At 38.7% G+C, this 23,731-nt stretch overlaps 1 protein-coding gene across 1 annotated transcript in view; it reads left to right on the top strand.

The window, feature by feature from the left end:
* Positions 1-23,731, top strand: part of NKD1 (naked cuticle homolog 1) — a 116,719-nt gene that overhangs the window by 88,417 nt on the left and 4,571 nt on the right. The window contains exons 4-8 of the mRNA XM_026856957.1: positions 5,853-5,959; positions 8,550-8,645; positions 17,743-17,890; positions 18,736-18,820; positions 23,552-23,682. Of these exons, the coding sequence (XP_026712758.1) occupies positions 5,853-5,959; positions 8,550-8,645; positions 17,743-17,890; positions 18,736-18,820; positions 23,552-23,682 (567 nt within the window). The remainder of the gene's footprint in view (positions 1-5,852; positions 5,960-8,549; positions 8,646-17,742; positions 17,891-18,735; positions 18,821-23,551; positions 23,683-23,731) is intronic.

A 23,731-nucleotide genomic window follows, 5' to 3' on the forward strand; every position in this document is an offset into this window, starting at 1 on the left:
GGTGTGTCTAATTCATCATCTTCAGCTTTCAGCCAGAGAAAGTTGAATACACGCTTTTGGCACTGACCCAGGATGAGCTTGTTTTTCTCTGCGCTTGTTCTGGTGGCTGTGGAACAGGAATGTTGCTCCCTTCCTGGTCCTATTCTGTCTACATTCATTTGCTGCTGGAGATGAGGACCTTTGCTCAAGCAGAGTTATCTTTGTTGGGGATATATTTCAATCAACTCTGTGCAATAAAACCGAACTGTGTGCTTAATGGGGGTGATATTTCTTAATCCATGGCCTTCAGGAGAATTTAAAATTGAAATCTGAATGTGAATGTAATTGTTAATTAAAGGACAACTTCTCAGTTTGGACTTTCTAACATAGTTATTTCTCTGCTTGTTGTCGTGCAGTCAGTGAAGAATGTCAGTTATGCATGTCAAACCTGATTTACAATGAAAAAAATATTGACAGAACCTGATAATTTGGAAAAAACAGCCATTTAATTCTTTTTCTATCCCTTTGGTCCTCATAGTCTCTGACTTTAAGTTCTGCTGCATCTGCTAGATGTGTAAATTGGAAGTGAAACTCTTACCCTATTGCCTGACATCAGTAGGAGTTTTACTACTGAGCTCGCTTGGACCAGCTCTTTGATGCTCGATTCCACCAGTCAAATAGTGCTCCCGAAGTTCAATTTGAGCTTCTAAGAAGTGCTTATGATTTCATCTCCTTGTCTGGATACATCTGTGCATTTTTAAATTTTCCTTTTATCCTACTTCCCCACAAGTCTTAGGTTCTAGTGTGTGGTTTGTTGTTTTTCCCCATGTACAGATAATTCTGTTCCTTTGTTTCTGGTAGTAGATGTAAAGAATTGTTGTGGAATCCAGCCTATCTGACTTGAGGGGAAGGCTAATAATATTTCCCTTCAAAGAATTTGGTTTCATGTATGCCAGATGCTGACTTTCATAGGTGACATTTTTGTCAATTCTCCAATTTTATCTTTACTCTGCTTTCTCTCAAAAATTACACGGTGATGACCCTGACGTTAAGATAATAGTTACTGGTAATGTCCAGTCATAATTTATCACTGTGTAATTGCTTAGCTTCTCCCGTACTTCTGTTTTCTGAGTTAAGGCCCCATGATACATCACATACCTTTTGGATTGACTGTCATCCCAAAGAGGCTCTCAAGTAGCTCATCTTTAGCCCAAGTTCTCCTAACTGCTGTGCAAATTTGGACTTGGTAGCTGTAATATAGACCTGAACTTTCATCAGAGTTGCATCCTTTTTTGTTTCTGGCCACGAGAACCTCTTAATCCGACAAAAATGCTAAGTACAATTGAAAAACAGAGGGAAACTATCCTTACGTAGAGAAGGAAGAGAATTTGTTAAAGAATATGGTGCTTTCCTTGAATGAGGCTTTGAGAAATCTGAAATGACAAGCCTCCTGAGTGAGAGTGAAAGTTTAAACAGTCACTTTTCCATCTGACTGGAGCTGTATTTTGGCTGTTTTTTCTCCCCCTTATTCTCAGATGCAGAATGAAGGTGACTGAAGTATGGTTTGGCTGTCTGAAGCTTAGTATTATATGCTCATTCAATACATGCAGCACAGCAATTGGTTTTACCTCATTTCTGGGATTTTTTTGGTGATTCTTATGGAGCAGTTGGAATTATTACCCCCTTCTTTTCTTAGGAATGAATAAACCCCTGAAAAAACCCTTAATTCTTCAGGGATGAGTCTTAATACCTTTAAACTGGTGTTCATTCTCTCCCTGTCTTCCTCCCCCACCTCAATTATGAGCAATTGGGTGGTAGTAATTAACAATCTTAGAGAGAAACATCTGCTAGTACACTTAAGCCAGTCAGTTTGTTTTTCATGAAAGAATGGTATTTCACAATTTTTCCAAGTTAATATTTTTCCTTTATTGTCTTTCCAATTTCAAATATTGTCCAGACGCATTTTTATAGTGTCTTAAGGTTATAGAAGTGAATACAAGACCATTAATAATGAACAAGAAAAGAGAACATCATAAAGAAAACATATGCAGTATTTCAATTCATGAAACATTCTGTTAGAGAACATTGTTTTTGAGAGCATATGGTTATTCCCATGAGAAGCAATAAATATACTTTTTTTTTTTTTTTTTCCCCTCCAGTTGTGGATTCCCACAACAAGGGTAGGTTTCTCTGTATTTGTCTATATAGCACGTTCTCTTTGTCAGGACTTGTTATCTGAGTGGGGAGGTAAGTAAGTATTTTTACACAGATGATGTATTGTATGTGGACCTATTTCTGATGCCCTAGACTTTGGAAACACAAGTCTATTAATTCTCCCCACTCCTTTGAGATAACTATCTTGTCTGGGCTACTTAAATATCATTGGCAGATCTGAAAGGAAGTTCACATTGTGAATATATCTGAACCTTGGCATGTGGCTCACTGGTGAATCTCTGTTTACAGGCTGCCAGTTTTAACTGTCCAAAGCAGACATTCTCGTTGTATTTATAAGTAGTTTCAGCATGTGTTTGTATCCTTCATGAAACTGAGTGCATGTCAATAGTCAAAACTAAGTATAGAAACAAGATACCAAACACTTACCCTTCTCTTCCCAGACAAAACAGTCGTACTCCAATATGTATTTTTAAATTTGCAGAGAATATATGCACAGACACATTATTTGATCACTCATAAATATTATTTTAATACCTCCCTATTCCCCTTTAAAGTTTCCTCATTTAGATTTCATTTTTCTTTGCTGAATGAAACTTGACATCAGGATGAGATCACCAGATTGCCCCATTTCATCTGAGCTCCAAAATGAGCAACTGATTTCAATGGATAATTCCCTGGAGCAGCAAGGCCAATGAGTTCTTCAGATCAAAGGTCAGCGAAGCTCAAAGAGGATAATTTCTGGCATACAGTATTTAAACTCTCCCAAGGAGTGTACTGCAAGATGTATCCCCTCCTTCCCCAATAGCTGAACTCTTGTTTTTTTGAGAAGACTAATTTGTCAGAGCACATTTTTCATCTGTTACATAAATTATACATTAAAGTGAAAGCTTCTTATCTGAACACACAAACTGTACATCCAGAAAGATTATTAAACGTGCCAGTGAAAGGGCAGTTCCTGAAACCAGAAGGTAACTCTGTGCCGTTCCTCTCTGAAGCACCCTGTGACTGGGGAATGCTGGTGTTCTTTGCACATGCCGGCACTTTCCAGCACAGTTCAGGAGTGTGGTGGTGGTGGCAGGGAGAGAATGCTCTGTAAGACACTTCGTTTTGACAGAAAAACCCAACAGAGAGCACTGGGGCAGGGAATAGTCACCTTGTGCAGGATCTGCTCCTCAGCGCTCCCAGCCTCATGCTGTTTGCCATGCCAGTGTTGTTTGGCATGCTGTCCCTTAACAGATGACAGACAACTGTAGAAGTCTTTTGGCCATTATGTACCTGTATACTTTTAAAAGTATGTTTGATAACAGGGGTGAATTTTTTTTTTCCTGATTTGTTGTCCACTGTTCAGCAAAGCTAGGGGTCATACCATCCCAGCTTTCATTTATTTCACATTCCCTACAGCGAGATTGTGAGGGATTGCACAAGTCCCTTATAAAGATGTTTGTCAGGTTAGTTAGAACTGTTCATGTGAGAAAAGTGATCACTGACACAGATGAGCCACTGAAGATCTAGGGGCATATTTGATAGTTATGAAGAACCACTGGCAGTGTTACAGTCCTTGTTCTGAATGCCCACATTACCTTTTCATTTCTTATTGATTTTAGAAGGAAACAAGAAGTCTGGACTAAGGTAGACAACCAAATGTTGGCTTTTGTTTTATGGAGGGGATCTTTTTGTGGTCTTAGCTTTGAACTTCTAGGAATATGGAGTTGTGTTTATGGACAAAGTATAGAGTATAAAGCCCTCCTTCAGACATACATCAAAGTTCTGTACTGTAAATAACATTTATTTTAATATGTGCTTTCTTTATGATAAATACAATACAAAAGCCTCCTAAGAAATAGTCCCTGCTCATCCAAATAATGTCAGATTTTAAAGGGCAAGGGAAGAAACTGCTGTGAAGTGGGCTTTCTCTTCATTCAGCTGACCTTCCTGCTTAGCTTATGTTTAGCATAGGGAAGCCTAACATGGTTTGGTGTAGAAATCAAAGTCTATCAGTGTGTCAGTATGCATATGATTAATGCCATGTCTGTGTGCATTTGTACAATGCAAATTACATATGTGTGTTGGGAAGATGGCATTAGTATAATATTAAAACTGCAACTAAGTATCAAAGTCAGGAAATTGCAAAGGCTAGGGTTTCTATCTCATTCCCTCTTTTTTTTTAACTGCACATTCTAATCTTTTATAGTATGCCACAGTTCTGAAAACTGAAGAGAAAGGTAATACAATAGCATTAAATCTAAACAAGGAAATAAGACTAGAAAATGTGATGTATATTGCAGTGTGGCAATGTGAATGTTGTGGCACAAATCTTAGCTTTTGGAATTTCTGAGAGATAGTTAGAGTAGATTTGTTAGTTTGTTTTTATGTAATTGTTCTATCTTAAATGTGGAAGAAAATGCTGGAAAATGGCTAACACAGTATCTTAATTTCTAGCACATTAGTGACTTGCTTTCCTGTAGAATGCTTGGGAGGCACTTCAGTAATGCCAAACACCGAGAGAGCCACAGAGTAAACCCAGTTTGAAATGGGTTATCCTGAACAAAAGGGGATCGTGTCTCCTTTTTTGCAAGGAATCTGACTTTACTGAAGAACTGGCACTAAGATCTTACTTAGAAAGGCATCCCCAAGAAATTATTCCTACATAGCATTAGGATAAAGGCCTTGGGTACATGCAAATACTGCAGTGCAAGAGAAAAAATGCTGACTTTTAAGACCCACATTCTCGCAATATCTTCTATTTTTTGGGGAGTAGACAGGGTTGCTGCTATGCCTAATGAAGTATGGGCGTAACATTGTTGGCAGAGATATGTGGATGCATAAAAAAGTCTATATATCTAAAAATTTTGATGGTAGGGCTAAAAAGTCTGTGTATATTTTCATAATGCTGATGAATATAGAATTAATTTACTTCAGATATAGGGTTTTGTCATGTACAAGACTGAGTGCCTCTGCAGGAGCCAAAGGCATGGCTGTTAATCTCCTGGGCATTTATCTTTTAATCCACATGAGAAGTGTATATATCTATATCTATATCTATATATATCTATCTATATCGATCTATCTTTCTGTTATATAGGTGATATATGATATATATGATATGTTGTGATAAATGTGTAATAGATGTTAGTATTGATGCTCCTATTGATGAGTGCTGTTGAATTATGCAAAAGCATAATATTTCAACTTGAAACTCAGGTGAAATATACTTCATATATACTTGAAAAAATGCAGTTTAACCTTTTCAGCAGGTAGCGTTACCTTTTTGGAAGGTAGTAATGTTTGTGTGTATTTGAAGAGGGAAACTGGAACAGAATGAGAACTTCATTTCAACTTCATTACTTCATTCACTGCTGGTGTTTTTGCAATATGTCACAAACTTTCAATACTTTGCAAATTATTCAACTTATTTACAGTAGCAGTTCTGCTTATTTATATTCTTATAATACTGTGTTTGAATTTCCTGTGACTCTGGTGATGTTTGTAGGAGAGGTAGTGTACCAAAAGCTGTTGGTAGATTGTCTGCTGAAATTATGCCAGATGTACAGTGAACACAAAAGCAAATCAAGTATAATGATCCTCTCATGCAAGTTTGCTGAAATCAGTTTCAACCTAAATATAAAGACAGATTTGCAAATATAAGACTGCTTTGACATTTTCGTATAAGCGTTCTTTCTTAAATATATTTTTCGCAGTGGCTTTGCCTCCAGAGAAGACAGATGGAGTTTGCAGTGGAGATGAAAAGAAAACAGAAAAAGAAAGTGACACACGCACAGGTTCCAAGAAGCAACTGAAATTTGAAGTAAGTCCTCTATATTTTAAAGTTTCATGTGCATAATTATGGTAGAAGAATAACCTGTGGACCAAGTAATGCCCTCTGATGCATGTATGTAGCTCTCGATGATTGTAATGGGTACAGGAGGAAGCTGAATTGGCACAAGTACGTGTCTTACTATTGGTGCTCCTTATGAGGTGATTAGTGAGATTTATTTCCAGGTTTGGGGAGGATCAAATGATGATCATTCCTCTGTAGGATCTGAAATGTACAGTAAGTAGAGGCATTTATCTGTGATCCTTTTGTTAGTAATTTATTATTCCAGCTACCATGTTATCAAAGCTTTAAACTGAATTTCATGGACTATAGCACTTGGTTAAATCTGCCTAGTGTAAAAGATGCTTGTGAATGCTACTTTAACGATCGGTCTTCTGTGCCTGGGCCTCCAAAGTGAAATAACCCTGACCTGCTACATGGGAAATCCATCTGATCACATGGCAGGAGGAGAAGGATCCTGGAGGGCAATGAGTCTGATGGTCTGTTTCCTTGTAGACTTACAAACATCATAAAACTGCCAGACATTGTGTGTAGTTGGCGGGGTTTGTTTATGTAGGGAGTGATTTAATAAATATGAGTATTGAAACATGCTGTCATCCAGCTAGGGTTGTCTGTCTTGGTGAGGAGGAAGATATTCTGGTACCAGCAAGAAACAGCACGAATTTTCATCTCTCTGCACTCCAGCAGACATGGCAAACTTCTACCTTTCAGTGCTGTCAGCCTGTCACATTAATGAGCTTTGCGTTCCTCAATTGTTATTTAAAAGACCATGCAGCCACCTTGCAGCATGGCTCGAGTGTTTGTTTCCTTCTCTAGAGCAGATTTAGTAGTCTGGTACGATTTAGTTTTTACTGTTTCAAGGCTGATTAGAAGGAGGTAGCTTTCCCATAGGCAGTTCAGGTGTTGCTAGGTGCTTTGTGTGCCTTCTGGGGGGAAGGGACTTTTCCTGCATTTTTTTTTTTTCTTTTTTTTGCACAGCGATAACTCTTTTTCTAGGCACATTTTTTATTCTGCCTCGAGTAGCAGACATTTGCAGACAGGAAAGGCATGATAAATTGCAATTAACAGTGCCTTGATATTTGAACAGTGGAGGACACCTGTCAACATGGTTGGTGCCAGAGTAGCTGGAACTCCACTGTACCGACAAAGTCTGTGTTTGTTCCCAAGTAGTTCTTGGCATGCCATAAAGGTTAGCACTTGGTACTAGGCACCATGACTAATGTAGGGAAGGTTGCCATGGCTCTTAACTAAGCAGAGCACATCCTCACATAAAGATGTTATGTTAGGCGATTTGGGACAGGGAAGTATTAATATGTGGCAAGAAACCAACTATTGATATTTTCCTCTTGTTCTACAAATGAAAGTTTTCCAGCTATGTAAGATAGAAGCTAAGATGTTTCAAAGGTATAAAAGAATCAGAAACACGAGTGTTGAGACAAGAGGTCTAAGTCTGAGGTGGTGTGATTTGGCTTTTAAAGGTGCCGGGAATGTTTATGTAATATGAAACTGTGTTTCCACAGTAGAGTGTGGGGCACTTGGCAGCTCTCAGCCGGGCTTGTTACAACTGAGAGAAGACTGCCTTTGAACTCAGCAGGGGACAGGGGGTACCAGTAACTGCTGTAGGGAATTGGTTTCAAGTCAGAAGATCAACCAGGTATTTTGAGCTCTATCATGCCGAAGCTATTTGGAGCAGTTTATTTTACTTGCATACAGTGGCTTTCATTTTAATTGCACTGTTAACTTTTCTGTTTTGCCTTGTTGTGGCTCTGGATAATTCTGATTGCACAGGTCTTGAGAGAAAGGAAATGATTTGCACCCAGGTGACTGGAGTCAGTCAGAGTGCATCCTTTGTTCTTCGCTGAAGTCTTGGTTTTGGTTTGGGGATTTTTTTCCCCTTTAACAAATTGATTCTTTCAGGCTTTTCACAGATCACACTCTCACTAACAGAAGCACAGTTAAAATAAGGGCCAGGTACTACTCCCAGGTTGGTTTTACCTGCCAGTTCCTAGGCATGCTCCATTTCAGGAGCTTCAGTGGCATGAGGCTGTACTGCACTAACTCTGACAACCTTTCGTTATCAAATTTCTGTGTCAAGGACAGGCCTCGCTGGTGGGGATTTGTGCCATATGTCCACTTTTTATTAATGACTACTCCCAGCACTGTGGTGTACCGCCTTGTACTGTGAGTCTATTTCTGTTACCTTTCTCTTCCTGAATTAAGCAGAAATTTCTTTCTCACTTTTTTGTGGGAAATCTTATTATAGTTCAAGCGCTTCAGGGAGTAGTTTTCTTTTACCTTTTTGTGTTTTCTGCAATGAAGTAGAAAGCATCTTGCAGATCCACCAAAGTCTAGCCCAAGGGAGTTAGGATTATCATGTGATTGTGATGAGGCTCCTTCACTGTGGTGGACAGAGGCCTCCCCGGGACATATCCTGAAAGCTTCCTCCCATGAGGGGCGGAGGGAGGAAGGACGAAAGCAAGCAGCCTCCTTCTACAGAGAGTCTCCTCTGCAAACAGGCCTTTTGCTTTAGGTAATCAGCTGCTCTTTGCATGTTTCTTAGGAATTGCAATGTGATGTGTCTGTAGAGGAAGATAACAGGCAAGAATGGACCTTCACACTGTATGACTTTGATAACAACGGAAGAGTCACACGCGAGGTAAGCAAAGTACAGCTGCCCCTTTGTGTGCAGCATTTGCTAACAAGAGAAGTGTTTTATAACAGGAACATTTTTTCTTCTATGAAATAGAGGTGTCCTGCCAACTTAAACAGCAGTTACCATGGACCCTTCCCTCCTAGAAAATATCCCACCAGTAGTTTACTGTTTTCAGATGTACTGTACCACTTTTTAAGCTGGTTGTTGTTTAATATCTGGGATTAGTCTTTAAAAAATAGTACTGGCATTCGAGGAGGAAAAATATCTGAAACAACAGAACAACTAAACACATTGTCAAAATAAACCCCTGCAAATGTATATTGTTCTGGCTTCTATTCTGCTTTTCAGAGTTAAGCTAACCAAATAGCAAGGTTGCTTTCTGACATTCTTTCCAGTAGAACTAACTATACTGTTATGTTGTTTTCATGAATATTAGGCCGATCTCTGCCTTCTCACTCCAAGTATAAATACCATTGACGATATTTGGTGGAGAAGCATAGTGAATGGCCATCAAAGAATACCCGTGTGTATTTTTTTATTATCAGGTTGTCTTCAAGTTGTGTTTCATGTGCAAATAAGAAGCCAAATAAGAGGATATATAGATTAGAATACACTCCTTTTACAAAACTATTTCCAAATTGAATGATTCTTCTTCTAGAAGAATGTCTTTTACTGTGATTTACTGCCATGTGCTGTCATTGGTTTTTTTGTGAGGTGTGTTTACTGCCTCCTGTGTCTTCAGATAACTGACGGGGTTTGTCTCTCTCGGTTGCTACACTGGTGTCTGTGAAAATTATTAACAATTAATTGAAAGGAATAAGGTAAATACTGAAAGTGTAGTGGCCTTAGAGACCAAATGAGGGCAGAATTTTTTCCTAGAAGACTGAAGAAAATCTCTTTTAACATTTACAAACAAACTGCCAAATGTGGTAGTGGTTCAGGGTTTTTAATGTGTATATGAACATCATTATTAGGATTTTTTAATTGTTTCTACTCATAATGCTTTGAATAGTCAAATGAAATCTGTGCCCCTCGTGCAAGAGAATAACCAGATGAAAGTTACAGGCCAAGTCCAGACTTTCAAATGGGAAGAGGAGATACAGAGAGAGAGGGCAAGGGGAAGGTGGGGTGAGGTGAGGAAGTAGTATTGTGTTTGTTAATGTATGGGGAACAGAGACCAGAAAAATAAAATCACTTGCCTGAAGTCTCACAAGAACCTGTGGCAGATTGAACCTAGATCTTTAGCAACCCAAGGCTAAGTCTTCATTACAAGATTATCATGACTCTGAAAGAATGGGGGGAAAACACACAAAACCCAAACCCACACATATGGGTGTCCTTTACATTCAGGCATGGAATTCCCATTAATGTTAGTGGGAGTTCCATGTGCTGAACATAATGAGACTGTGCTTTTAAGGATGCATACAGTAATTATTTGTGATTATGTGGTACACCAAAGAGCTTAATTTGACTGTACTTAGAGAATATGTTACAGCCAAATTCTACCTCTCCCTGCTACAAGAGCAGACTGCAGCTTAACTGAAACCAAATCTGTGCAGGGATTGAAAATTATACTGCTCTGAGGTCTGGAGGTTGCTACGTTCAGACTCGAACCTGTGCCAAAAAAAATTCTTTTAACCAAAGGACCAAATAGGATGATAATTTTCAGCTCTTTACATGTGACCAAAGATAGAAACAAATAGTATGGACCATTGCAGAGTTTCCCAATTATGTTACACTCTACTTCTGCAAGCTGTTCCAGTGCCATTTGTATAATTTATCTCATTGGTTGTCTGTTGAGTACAGATGCAATTTAAGAGTTGTCTGTGCAAGAATAACCAGTGATAGCAGCTCATAGATAATGGACAGATAATAGATAATTTTGACCACAAAAACAGAATGTCAGTCTCTTCATACAACACAAAATTTCTTGCTCTATTAGCCCCATAGGGACTGGCAGTCAACATAGCGGGCCTGATACTGTCATTTGTTAAGCAGCTCTGCTCCTGATCCAGCAAAGGGCTTAATGATGGCTAACATTAAACATGTGAATAGTTTCAATTAAAATGAATGGGACACATGCTTTGAGTTAAAAGTGTGTGAAGCATATCGCTGGGTCAGGGACAGAATGGACAGTCTGAGGAAGAGGGCTGATCGGTACCCGTGCTATTTAGTGAGCTGATGAAAATGCTTTCAGAACCTGTCAGCTTTTCTAAACAAAGGTCCAGTGTTCTGGTGAGAAAAGCCTAGTGCAGACCTTTTCTCCTTCTTTGAAAATTTCACTTTAATGTATCCGGGATTTATAGCTGGATTTAACAGAGAGATGAAATTTCTTAAGTCAGATTTCTATCATCTGACTTGTAAAGCACCTCAAGGTGCTTTGCAAAAAGAAGTCAGCCTTATCATTCTTGTTTTTCATGTTGGAAAAGTGAGACACTGTAAAAGGAAGTGACTTGCCCACCCACATCCATTTCATTTGATTCAGAGACATTGTGTTTAAAACATTGGACTTCATGTCCAGAAAGTTTCCAAAGGAATGCACAGTGTTAAATTAAGTTTGTAAGAGACATGTAGGTGGGGTGCAATTTTACAAGTGGACTGAATGTTTTTTTAATTAAAATGTTTGAAAATTCTAAATAAGATATGGATTTAGTTACTGGATAAAATTTCCCTTGGGTTTTACACAATGGCAGATCACCACAAGAGCATTCAAATTCCATCTTAGTGAAATTTCTTCTGGATCTTAACAACATCTTCAGAACTTAATACTCCTTTGATTTCCTCCTAGAGTGTGTATGACATATTCCGTAGTCCTTATAATTAGAAATTCAGATCTAGTCATGCTTGTTGAAGAGATACACCCATTATGAAAGCATAATTATTGGGATGGCAAATTATAAAATTAGCATTACTGTATATTATTAAACTACTGCTTTTTCTGTCATAGAAGATGACTATTTTTCAGTCCTTTTGGTGCGGTGGGAGATAACTTTTCCTGCTCTAATATGTATATTACAAAACTTGGCTAATAATGTTTCCCTTCATTCTATAAGCCATAAGAGGACAATTCATTATATACTGCAGGCATTTTTAGAACTGACAGCTGCACTGTAATTATCTTCACACGGATATTTGTAATCGGACTTGAAACTTGGATAATTGAACTAATGTGTTTTGATCCATGAGGTTTTATATCAAGCTCTCTGAATGTAATTATACTACATAAACAGTAGCTGCTTTTTTTTTTTTTTTTTTTTTTTTTTTTTTTTTTTAAATCAGATCTTTCTTGGAAAATTGAGTTTCTTTGGTGAGTGGCTGTACAGGAATAAGCACACAAGAAAGTTGCTTGTCAGGAGTAAAAAAAGGAATTTCTTCTAGACTGGTTGTTGAGTAGATAGCAGGTGAAGCTCCTTTCAGGTTCCAAATAAGAATGATTCAAAAATGTATGTGATCAAACAAAGCTGATGTTGCAATAAAAACATCCTGCTGTATGTAAAAATCAGACTACAAACAAAGTACAAATGAGACATTTGTACTTTTCTTTTGCTGAGGGAAAAGTAATGAACTGATATTGATGTTTCTCTTCATGCATTTTTAATGCTAAAGATGTTCTTTGTATCATACATTAAATACCCATTTTTTTTCCTCTTATGTTTCCTTTCTTTTTTTTTTTTTTCTTTCCCTTTTTAGTTATTTTTGTTTGTATCATCTGTAATGAGTGTAAATGTTTGAGGTTACTTCTGCATTCAGAACTCATCACCTAATCTTTGACTTAAGGAAAGATACTGGCTTTTTTGAGGATACCATTTATCAGCCTGACCCTTATCTTGAAATTTTCTTGTTTTCACTGTTTGTCAATGTTGTATTAACTCGTGATATAGAAAGAGCAGTGGAACCAACAGATAGAGGAATAGTGCCTGTCTGTATCAGAGGGGCCGTCATTTCAGCCATTAGATTTGTTGGATTTGTGTCAGAGAGAAATATTAAGAGAAAATAGGAATTTCTCTTTTGGTTTTGAGGGGAGCCAAAGACGTGTCTCCCAGACAAGTTACAAAGAATCAAACTGAATGTTTTCTTTCAGTGTTATTAAACTCCTTCGGGTTTGGGGAGGTTTCTTGTTTTGGTACTGTTTTGTTGTTGTTTTGGGTTTGGTTTGAGGTTTTTTTGTGCAAATATCTCACTCTGTTAAATTAATGTTGCTGGAAAAGCCTCTACGGAGTCTCTAGTTTGATAATTCTATGATGATAAGCTACACTAATACAGAAAATATAGGGTTACCCCTGTACCACTAATGTTCCTTAGAAGTAAAAAATTAATACCCGTAATTGGGACTTTTTCAGTCACATGAGTTCTGTAAGGAATGAAAATACTTCAGTATAATTTGCTCTTGTTATTTTTTTGTGGGCCCATTAGTTTATCTGAATGTTCTAAATTCCTGCTAATCTCCTACTGGAGATCTGTAAAGTGTTCTGCAGATACGTGTGTGTACCACACGTGTCTGGACTTAACTGTTTCCATTTTAATATTTCTAGTGCAAGTATTCTGACAATCTATTAAAGTTTCTCTTTTTAATATACTATGTTGTATTAGCTGCTTGATAAAATAGGATGTGAAAAACACACAGATTAACACTGTTAAATCCTTCGGCACTGGAAAAAACAACCGTGGTGTTCAATAAACAAGACACAAATAAATCTGGGTATGACATGTGCTGGCTGCTTGGATACTACCCAGCAAACATTTGTTTTCCTCTGAGGAAAAATGTCATAGTTTCAGTTTTCTTACTTGATTAAACTAGCTATCCCAGCAGAAATTCTGCATGGTAGAAGCCCCTCAGAAGTTAGTTAGATTCTACTTCCTCTCTAAATATAATCTGTTTGCTATAATGGAGAGAATTTTTTTTTTTAATTCTTATTTCTCTTTACCTATTTAATATACTACTTTAAAAATCCACAATGATTTTTAACTAGAAATGGTTTAAAATTCCATTTCAGTTTAAAAAATGAGCAAATGATATTTTTGGGAAAATGAGAAACACTGAAAAATCTTATTTATTTTTCATGTAAAAAGGGAGGAAATTTGAGAAATGTGGAATGAAACTTCTGTGAGGGAAGTGCCAAGCAGTCTTAAGCAAAGCAGTTGCTCAATCACGTGACTAGTAAAAATCGTAATCCATTGTGCGGAAAAGTTAGGTTGTTTGGTAGGTGGTCTCTGAGACATGCTGGTTGGTGTACCAGAAGGGAGGAAAATTTAACATTTATTCTTTTATTTAAGCTTTTATTCTTGATATTTGATGCTAAATTTCTTGAGGACAATGAAACGCACAAGCTGGTATGTAGAAGTTAAAGCTGTCTCAATGGTTTTAGGCAGTTCTTTAAGGAATTTTAAATACAGATAACGTTCAGTGGGACAGCTTTTAAGGGAAGCATACATTGCCTCAGTCTCCTGGAAGATGAAAATTCTTTTGGGGGCAGCTACAGACATAACTATGAAATCCAAATTTTGTTCCATATATGTTAATGGTCTAGTACTACTCATTTCACAAGAAGCCATTACCATATTAGCTGCCAAAAAAAGGACTGTGAGAAGGTAGTTTTAGTCACAGTTCAGAACTCATTGATGAAGACCATTCCTACGAGATCAGTGCCTCAGGAATTTGCATGTTATAATCGTGAAGCAATAACTGGAAAGCAACAGGAGGTTCAAGCTGCCTTGTAGCTGGTACATACTCAGCCAGGACCTTGGTAGATGGCAGAGTAGGGAATGACCCAAGCAGATTTGTTTGACCAAATCAGAACTGTCAGTTTGCTAGAATTCCCACCACAAATTAGGACCACAAATAAATGAATCCTATAATAAAAATGTTGTTGTCAGTATTTAGAAGATCAGCATAAGCATTAAGTGGTTACTTAGGGATATCCCTAACCTCGATCTCAGTATATATCCAGTCTGATGGCCGTGTTCATTCAGTGCCAGAATGCAGAGCAGTTCAGATTGTCATGGAGGAGGCTGGGTATTAAACATGGAATGAAATGCAAAGGCCACAAGGTGTCCTGATACCTCTGTGCAGCCTCTTAAACTGCCTGGAGCCTGGACATTAATTTGGGTTAATTTGGGCCTGTTTGGCTGAGAGATGCAAGTTGTCCTGACGTGATATGTGTGCGCACATATCTCTGACTTGCCAAGTATGTGTCATACAAATGCTGTGTCTGGCCTTCCTTGACAGCATTTGGGAGTACTTTTTCAACTGCTGAGTCAAGCGTCTTGTTGAGAAAGACCCTCACAGAACCCAAGGGGCAGATTGTATGCCAGTTAGCAAGTTAGACCTCATCACTGGCAAAAAAAAATCATTTAAAAGGACAGTGGGAGTAAAGACTTTTGTCTTTGCCTATTGAAGTTAAAATAGACTAGATGATCAGCTTGTACAAACATCTAGTGTAGCTGAAAAAAAGGAAGGGGGACAGATTGTTGTGAATGAAAGAGTTGATAATAACCTCTTGATAGTAGCCTTGTGTGGAAAGATGCCATGTTGGCTAACCAACGCTTGTTAAGGAATGTATGGGAAAGGCTCCATTCACCAAAGTGCTGAGTGTATAAAGCCCTGTTAAGAATAAATGGTGCTTAAATATTCTACTGAAGGGGAAGATTTGGCTTATTTAGGTGTAGGATTATAGCATAATGCTCCTAGAACATAATTTATGGAGGGCATATAAAACAACAGATATATTTTGTTTGTCTGTGTTCTTGCTTGATTGGGTTTTTCTCATAGGTGAAATGAAAATCCAGCCCTTCAAGCTGGCTGTTCAGATACAGCTGTGTCTATTTAAAGGTCTGGCTGGGTTTCAAATTAGGGTGGAAGTGTGAGAAGTGAGATGTGTTAAAGAGCTGTGAGGTGTCCACCAGATTCTCACTGAGCAGTTTTTCCCTCATTCAAGCTTTAGATCATGGTTCTTGTCAAGAGACTGGAAAGCAGCTACTGACATGGTAGTAACAGTATAGAGACTCTTGTGGTAATGATAGAAAAAATATATCAGTGGGGAAACAAAGGAGAGACTTCAAATTCTGCTCTCTTTTTATGAATATGTTGTCTTGAACTCACAAGTCTGGAGATATTCCACTGAGTCAGGAAAAGTTAAGAGAGGTTACATGTTCAGACAAACTCTGGACCCTCTAGGATTTAGTTATTCAGTCTGTATATTGAGCTGGAAAATCATGTACTGTAAAATCATTTCTCCTGGCCATAAGGTCAGTATTTCCTGAAATTCTGTGTGAGTAGCAATTATTATTTCTATGTCACCTTTAAAGCTGGTTAGATAAAGAGAACCATGTGGTAAATTGACTAGTAAAGTGCTGGGACCCATTCGGGCATACGAAACTTCATGCTGCTGTTGTTATGGGTATGACCTCTGGCAAGAGGAAAAATTGTAGAGGTTTTGAATTTTTACAGACCTGACTTAATCCTCAGAAACAGTTAGACTTAACAAAAGATGATTCAGATATTTCCTTTGGGCTTGCGGGCATCTGGAAAGGGTTTAGCTACTAGGATAGATCAAGGACTAGGAAGACCAACATGGAGAAATTCTCAGATATAGATTGAGTGGGATCTTTATAGCCTAGAATGATCAGTATGCCTTGGCCTTAGGTTGGTGCCCAAGATCAATTTGGGTGAAATCCCTTTGAGGAAAAGCAGTGAGCCAAGAGATTTCCTTTTCATCCTGGCACTTGTCCTGGTTTTGGCTGGGACAGGGTTAATTTTCTTCTTAGTAGCTGGTATAGTGTTGTGTTTTGGATTTAGCATGAGACTAACATTGATAACACACAGATATTTTTAGTTGTTGCTAAGTAGGGTTTATACTAAGTCAAGGGTTTTTTTCAGCTTCTCATGCCCTGCCAGCAAGAAGGCTGGAGGGGCAGAAGAAGCTGGGAGGCGACACACCTGGGACAGCTGACCTAAACTGGCCAAAGGAATATTCCATACCATATGTGACATCATGCCCGGTATATAAACTGGTGGGAGTTGGCCAGGAGGGGCAGATTGCTGCTCGGGGACTGGCTCAACATTGGTCAGTGGGTGGTGAGCAGCTGCAGTATGTATCACTTGTCTTTTCTTGGGTTTTGTTATCTTCCTTTTCATTACTATTATTATTGTTATATTTTCTTTCGATTATTAAACTGTTCTTGTCTCAACACAGTTTTACACAGTTTTGATTCTCCTCCCATCCCACCAGGGCAGTGAGTGGGTGGTTGTGTGGTGCTTAGTTGCTGGCTGGGGTTAAACCACGACAGCAGCTTAAGGTAGTACCTTATTTGAGCCTGGCTGGATTAGATCAACCTAAGAGACCTTTGAGCATCGCCAGCTGCTAAACAGTGGTTTTCCTGTTTGAAACAACTGGCTTATTAAAATAGGCTAGTGTTCTTTCTGGTATAGCCACACATGTAAGCATTTGTTCATGACCCATTGCCTTTGAAGAGATGTGTGAAGAATGTTCTGTAATAGGCCTGACTGGATAATCTCTGCTGTTCAGAAATGTAAGTTTAGAACTGGTTTGAATTTTGCAAGATAAGCTAGACCCCAAAATGCATATGATAGAGTGACGTTCAGACATCATTTGTTTCCGAACTTGAGGTCTACAGTTCTGCTACTTCTCTTACTGGTTTTCCTCTATATAATCAGCCATTTAACTATCCCAAGAAAAAAGCCCCAAGAAGTACTAAGACTATAATATCCATGATTATCTTCAACTGCTGCATTTGTTGTGATCATGTGAGTTCAATTTTCAGCACACTGTGAATGGTCATCCCCGGGTTCTGTTGAAATCAAAGAAAAGACAGAACACAATTTTGCTGATTCACAGTTTGGAAAACCTAAATACCGTGGGCTATTATTATTTTGATCTGGCTTGCCCCATTTCATAAATCTTACGCCATTTGATGAAGCTTGTAAGGTTCTGTGCAATTTCAACTCTTTTAAATTCAATGACTTCTGAGGATATTTCAGCATTTAATTGTCCCTAATCCAAAATAGTTATAATTATCAAAGCTGTAGGTTTCATACCATTTTCACAATAGTATATCTTTTTGTGTTTCCATCCAACTATAGGATATTACCAGCTTGCTTCATACCATCTATGAGGTAGTTGATGCATCAGTAAACCATTCTCCTAGTTCCAGCAAAACTCTGCGAGTGAAACTTACTGTGGCACCAGATGGCAGCCAGAAGAAAAAGAGTATCTTGTTAAATCATACTGGTAAGGATGTGCAGTCAGCCACTGGAAAAAGTACAAAAACCTTCAAAAATCCCTTACAAACTCGTCTTTGTATTTTGCTAATTCAAATAAATATATACTTAAAGGCAAATAATTATGTGGGTATTTTAAACCCCATGAACCTGCTTTATGATCTTGGTTGCAAAATTGCCTCCCCTCCTTTCAGTGTCTCCTAAGCAAATTAGGGTTCCCTCTCCTCATTGGTTGTTTCTTTTTGGAAGCCACAATAACCCATATGTATATGTTGTGTCTTTGTGTACAGCAAGGCAGATTTAAGGCCTTTTTGACTTGTATCACTTTAGCTCTGCTGATATTACAGCACTATAATAGTTGTATCAGCATAATTACTTCAGTAGGTAAAGTAGTACTAAATTAAAATACGTAAAAGTATTTAAAGTAATACTTCAGTAGAAAATGTGGACACCTTATTCGAAAGGACAGCCTTGTTACTTTAGTTTTAATATATACATCCACTCAGTCAAGTGCTGACATAAGCAAATTGCACTGCTGGGGAGCTGTGAAATACATTCATACAGCATCGAGCTCCAAACTGTTGAGCCCTCCTGAGGGACAAGTATGTCAGTGTGAATGTGGCTCCATTTAACCTGCCACATGGCTTGCAGCTAGCCCTGACTAATGTCCTGCAGTCAAGCTTACATCTGCCTAGACTCTGTCATGCAGACAAAAGCACTTTTAAGAAGATTACACGAAAAGATACATTACATCTTGATCTATCAACAAGGAAAAAATGTATTTGCAATGTAACACATTAGTTATGCTGATCAGCAAGGGCAGTAAGGTGAAAATAATGTATTTTCTCTTGGCAGATTTGCAGAGTGCCAGGCATAGAGCTGAAAGTAAGCCTAATGAAGAAGTGAGAAGCTCTGAGAAGAAACAGCGGGCTTCTCTCAGGTAAGGGGAGAGAACCCTGTCTCCTGACAGGCACTGGCTTCCTCTGAGAAAGCCTCAACCATTGCTTTCACTGTGGAACCATCAGCAGATTCCATGGGTGGACACTTTGTATATTAAAACCAAAAAAAGCACAAATCTGTAGCACCCAGTACTCAAGTTTTTTTCTGTTGGCTCTTTGGAGGACATGCTGTATCTTTTTAGATGCCATCTGCAAATATTGTGCCTACTAGTGGAGTTTATAGCACAGCCTTTGGGCTACAAGTGTCCTAAAACCTTTACATCTTCATAGAGGGCAGCTCTTGCCTTTCTTTGTTCTTCCAGAAAATTTTTTTTACTGGTCAGCTCGATTAGCTCCAAGCTGTATTAAGTCAATCTTGTTCACCAGGTCATAACCAGACCTGCTTCTCCTTACCACCTTTCCTCCTAAAGGAAGCAGCTTTGGGCTAGCACTGGGTGTACAGTACCCAGCAGAAGGAGGAAAGAAAGGAGCTTGCAGCAGAGCAGCAGACAATCAGTTACAGCAAGTGGTCTGCATAGTAAGCAACAAGCAAGAGCTGCTAGCATGCTGCCTGCTCCATGCTCTCTCTCTTCTGCTGAGGTGGTTCTGGCTTATAGCAGCTGTGGGGTCCCTCCACTCACAAAGCATGCTTGTATATTTGGCAGGAGAAGTAAATTAATCTCTTTCTTACCTCACAGTGACTTAACAGAGTGGCCATCTCTGCTGACTCCCACCTGCCAGAAACCACGCTTCCCCACTGCCACATCAACTTTAGGTCAACTTCTCCCTTATGGAACTAGTTATTAGGTAGTGTCCATGTAGGAATTAGCCTGCTTGTTTAGAACCAGTTTATTTAATGTAATCTTGAAGGAAAATTGGGATAATTTATCTTTTTTTTCCCCCGTAAGTTTCAGAATGCATTTCACCACTTGAAAAAATACCTGTCTGTTGTCTTTCCAGCCTGTGTGACTCAGAGTGCACCCATTTCCAATAAAGCACAAGCACAGTGGTTTCTTTTATGGAGAGCTGTGGATACACTTGCAGCCATCTACAAATTAGATTAAAAAATGCTTTTAGTTCTTCCCTAACAGAACGTACAATATTATTTTGGATGCCAGTCCAGAACAAGCCTTTTTTCTCTGAAGATGTGTAATCATGTATATCTATTCTGTTATCATGAGTTCTGCCTACCTGAGAGATATTACCTGCACTGAACTTCAGAGTTTGTTATAGTAATTTGCAATGTATTTTTCAAGTATTAAATTTTTTTACAGCTAAGCGTTAGTATCTCAGTCACATGTAGGTGTGCTACTCCTTTTCTGAATTTGGTATTTTAATGGATAGAAAAATCAAAAGCAGATAATTTTGATGCATTTTAGTGTAGACAGTTGCTCCAAACAGGTCATCTTGATGTATAGGTTTGATCTGTTTTTGGATTTTATGTTTCATGCTAAGGCAGAGGAAGTGTTTGCTGAAATGCTACAGTGCTTACATTGAATGATTAGTTGTGTTTGTTTCTTCAGCTGCAAATTTAAAAAAACAATCCACTTTTGGCTTTCCTTGGATTTAGGGATATTTGTCCAAATACATAATAAATTTATTAAGAGAAGGAGCATTCAGTCTTATTAAAAATGACAGTAACACAGTGCCTCCCTTTTTGGATAGAGGAGAATGGCTAGTGAGTTATCTCAGTGAGTAAATCCCAGTACAGTCAAATTTCAAATTATAAGAAAACTAAAATAACTTCTAATCTTCTGTTAACAACTCGTACAAAATTTTCTGTGAACTAAAGAATACTCTGTGGTTTTGCTTGCTGGCTTAGATGTGCTGTTCAGATTCCCTCTGCCTATTAGCAGATGTGTGAATTTAATGGACTGGTTTTGTTTGATAACCTATTGCAAAAATCACCTTTCATATTGAAATCTCCCTCCCATCCACCTTAAAGTCCTGATTTTGCAAATGTGGTTTTATGAAGAGCAGCCATTTGCACTTAAATCCACAGTCATAGAGGCATCCAATGTTGGGATAGAATCTTGGCTCTGCTGCATTTGTCCTTCTTATCCCTTTGGTTACAGGCTTCTTAGACAGAACAAATCTGTATCTTGAGCTGAGTAGATCAGCATCAGTCAACTGTCAGCATCTGACAGTTTTTGTTGCATCTCATTAAATGTGGAACTGTTCACACTCTGTATGTTGCAGAAATGTTTGTGCACTCTGGCCAAATTGCCTAACCTTCAGGAAAGCTCTCCAAGGCTCACATCAGAGTCTCATGATATTAATGCACAGGCTTCCCTTTAGAATGCAGGAATGAGGACTTGTGAGCAGTGCAAACATTTCACAAATTCAGTCACTTGGGAATTCTAGGCGAGATGTGATTAATATTCAAGATAAAATGGATAGAAGTGTTTTTATCCTGAAGGTGGGAGATGGGTTAGATTTTTCATCTGCTGGAAGCTACAGGCAGGAGTTTTCACCTGTAAGGCTAATACAAATATCAAGAGAAAGTGAATAGATTCACAGCTAGCTTGTCTGGCGTGTGTGGTAGAAGATGGATGGTGGAAGAGCACTGGCAGGCAGTTTTGTAGATTGAGTATCTTCATGCCATTCTAGATTGTATTTTGTTTAGTGCAGCAGGGAAAATATGATGCACACCAGCCTCTAAAGCATCTTCCTTTTACCCTCATTCTCACTCTCTCTTTCCTGCTTAAATTTTGTCAGGATGACAATCCAGCGTAGGAATTTTAGAAAGGGCTTTCATTTGCTCTGCAAACACTTAAGCAGATGCCTTTTTTTATCAAAAGCTAAACCAAACCGAACCAAAGGCCAGTTAACAACACTGCATATTTTTACGTGCTGCGCTTGTTGCATGGTTGATGCTTGCCTGCATGCCTATGTCTTCCCATGTGTATGCAGGAGACCATTGTGGAACTCGGTGCCAGACGTTTCAGTTCTCAGAAGTACTCAAAGTTCTCTCTGACAGTGGAGCACATCTCTCATCAGTATATAATTGCTTCACTGTTTATATTTGCATGAATATTGTTGAACGTCATCCTGCATGTAAGAAAGCTATGAGAATGCAGGGCTGTGGCAGTACTGGCATGGTTTTTCCTCACTGTCTTGATGAGAGATGGAATTTATTACAGTAACAAAAAAACGGGTTCCCTGTTAACATCATTTTCAACAGACAGTGCTGTATACAGTGTTGCTTAATTGTGTTGGATCAAACCCAATGATTTTTTTTTTCTGGGTTAACTGTGTATTGTTTTCAGCACATGTGTGGAAGTCCTCGTGGTTTCCACAGCAGTTCATGCCTGGCAACTTCAGTTAGCCAGGTTCTAGCCCCAGAGATCTTTTAAGTTGACCTGCTAAAGTGTAACAACAAGGTGTGTCTGAGGCAGGAAAGGTACCGACTTGGCTATGTATCCAAAAAATAAAGACTATCTGGACATTCCCTCTTTTTTGACAGTACCCCATGTCACTTCTGGAGTTCAAAGCAGACTCAGAGTCTTTAAAGCTTACCTGCTTTCCAGGCAGACTCTCCTCCACTGAGGAGACTCTACCTCTATCAAAGTAGAGCAAAAATGATCTTCCAGGTAGGTCAAGTCTTGCGACTTTTATCAAAGAAACCATAGACCTGTGTCTGACAGAGACACGGGGGACTCAGTTCTGTAATGTCCCTGAACAGTACTACACTAGACCAGGAAAGGAGTTTGTGCCAAAGCTCAGTGGAATCAGCAGCCTCTGGAAACCTGGAAATGTGTTAATAGACTAAAAGCGGACTACTGGGCGCCATACAGTACTGAGCCCATATTTAGCAACTGGTGTAGGATACCAAGGCCAAATTCTGGTCTTAGCTTGACATCAGTGCAATCGCACAGAGAAAGAGCAAAGCCTATCTTGTGGTCTTGGAAACCGAACTATCTGAATGACAGGCAGTGACTTAAGAATTTTCTGCTTATCCTGTTTGTTATATTGAAAAATATTGTTCATATCTGCAGACATCCATTTAAATTACTGAATTAAATTGTTCGGCATTATGGGCTACAATACTGTAAACCTCTGCCTGATTTTTTTCTGCCTCATAAATGAATGGTATTTCAGATATTTATTCTCAGGAAATAGTTCTGCTATAAATAAAATTGCAAAGCTGAGCAGGAAAAGGAGTCGAGATTCTGAAGCCAGCGGCTGATCTGACCTTATTAATTGTATTTTGGAAAGCAGTGGTTATCTCTGGGTGTCGTACCAACACCTTCTCTTCTCAGGCCCTCTCTAGTTACTACACCTGTGCTGTTGCCTGTCTTTCCGAAGCAGATACACATGAATGTTTATCTGACACGAGGTGTACCCCAGTGCTTCATGACGCAGTGGGAACAGTTATGACTCAAACTGCAGGTTTTCTTTGGCATGGCCAAATTGGAGAATCAGTTGAATGGTTTGGTCCTAAGACAGAATGTAATAAACCCTGGGAGCATTTTTATTTGTTTTTACATGCGTGATGCAATTTGAAAGCCTCCTTTGCTTTGCAACTTTGGGGTTGATCAGCATGAGGGGAAAGAACAGTCAGTTCAGGCCTATTGACTTTGCAAATCTGGTCACCCAGAATTTCAAGCATTTGTTGTTTCTTTTTGAGCAACTCCTGTCACTTCAAAGAGGCCATTAGTTGTTGGTTTGCAGATGATGATAACAACTTTAAAGAAGCTCTGCTGAACTGCAATTTTGCTTCCTGCTGACAGATATCACCAGAGTGAAAACAATCCAGAGCAAAGTGGGTGCTATCGTCATTGTGTTGATGAGAACATTGAAAGGAGAAACCACTATTTGGATCTTGCAGGAATAGAAAACTACACATCAAAGTTTGGGCCAGGTAATTTGGTAATTTATGTTGCAACCTTTTTGTCTTCAGTTGCATGTTC

The sequence above is a fragment of the Athene cunicularia genome (assembly GCF_003259725.1).
Source record: "Athene cunicularia isolate RWA chromosome 11 unlocalized genomic scaffold, athCun1 chr11_part1, whole genome shotgun sequence".
Classification (NCBI taxonomy): Eukaryota; Metazoa; Chordata; class Aves; order Strigiformes; family Strigidae; genus Athene; species Athene cunicularia.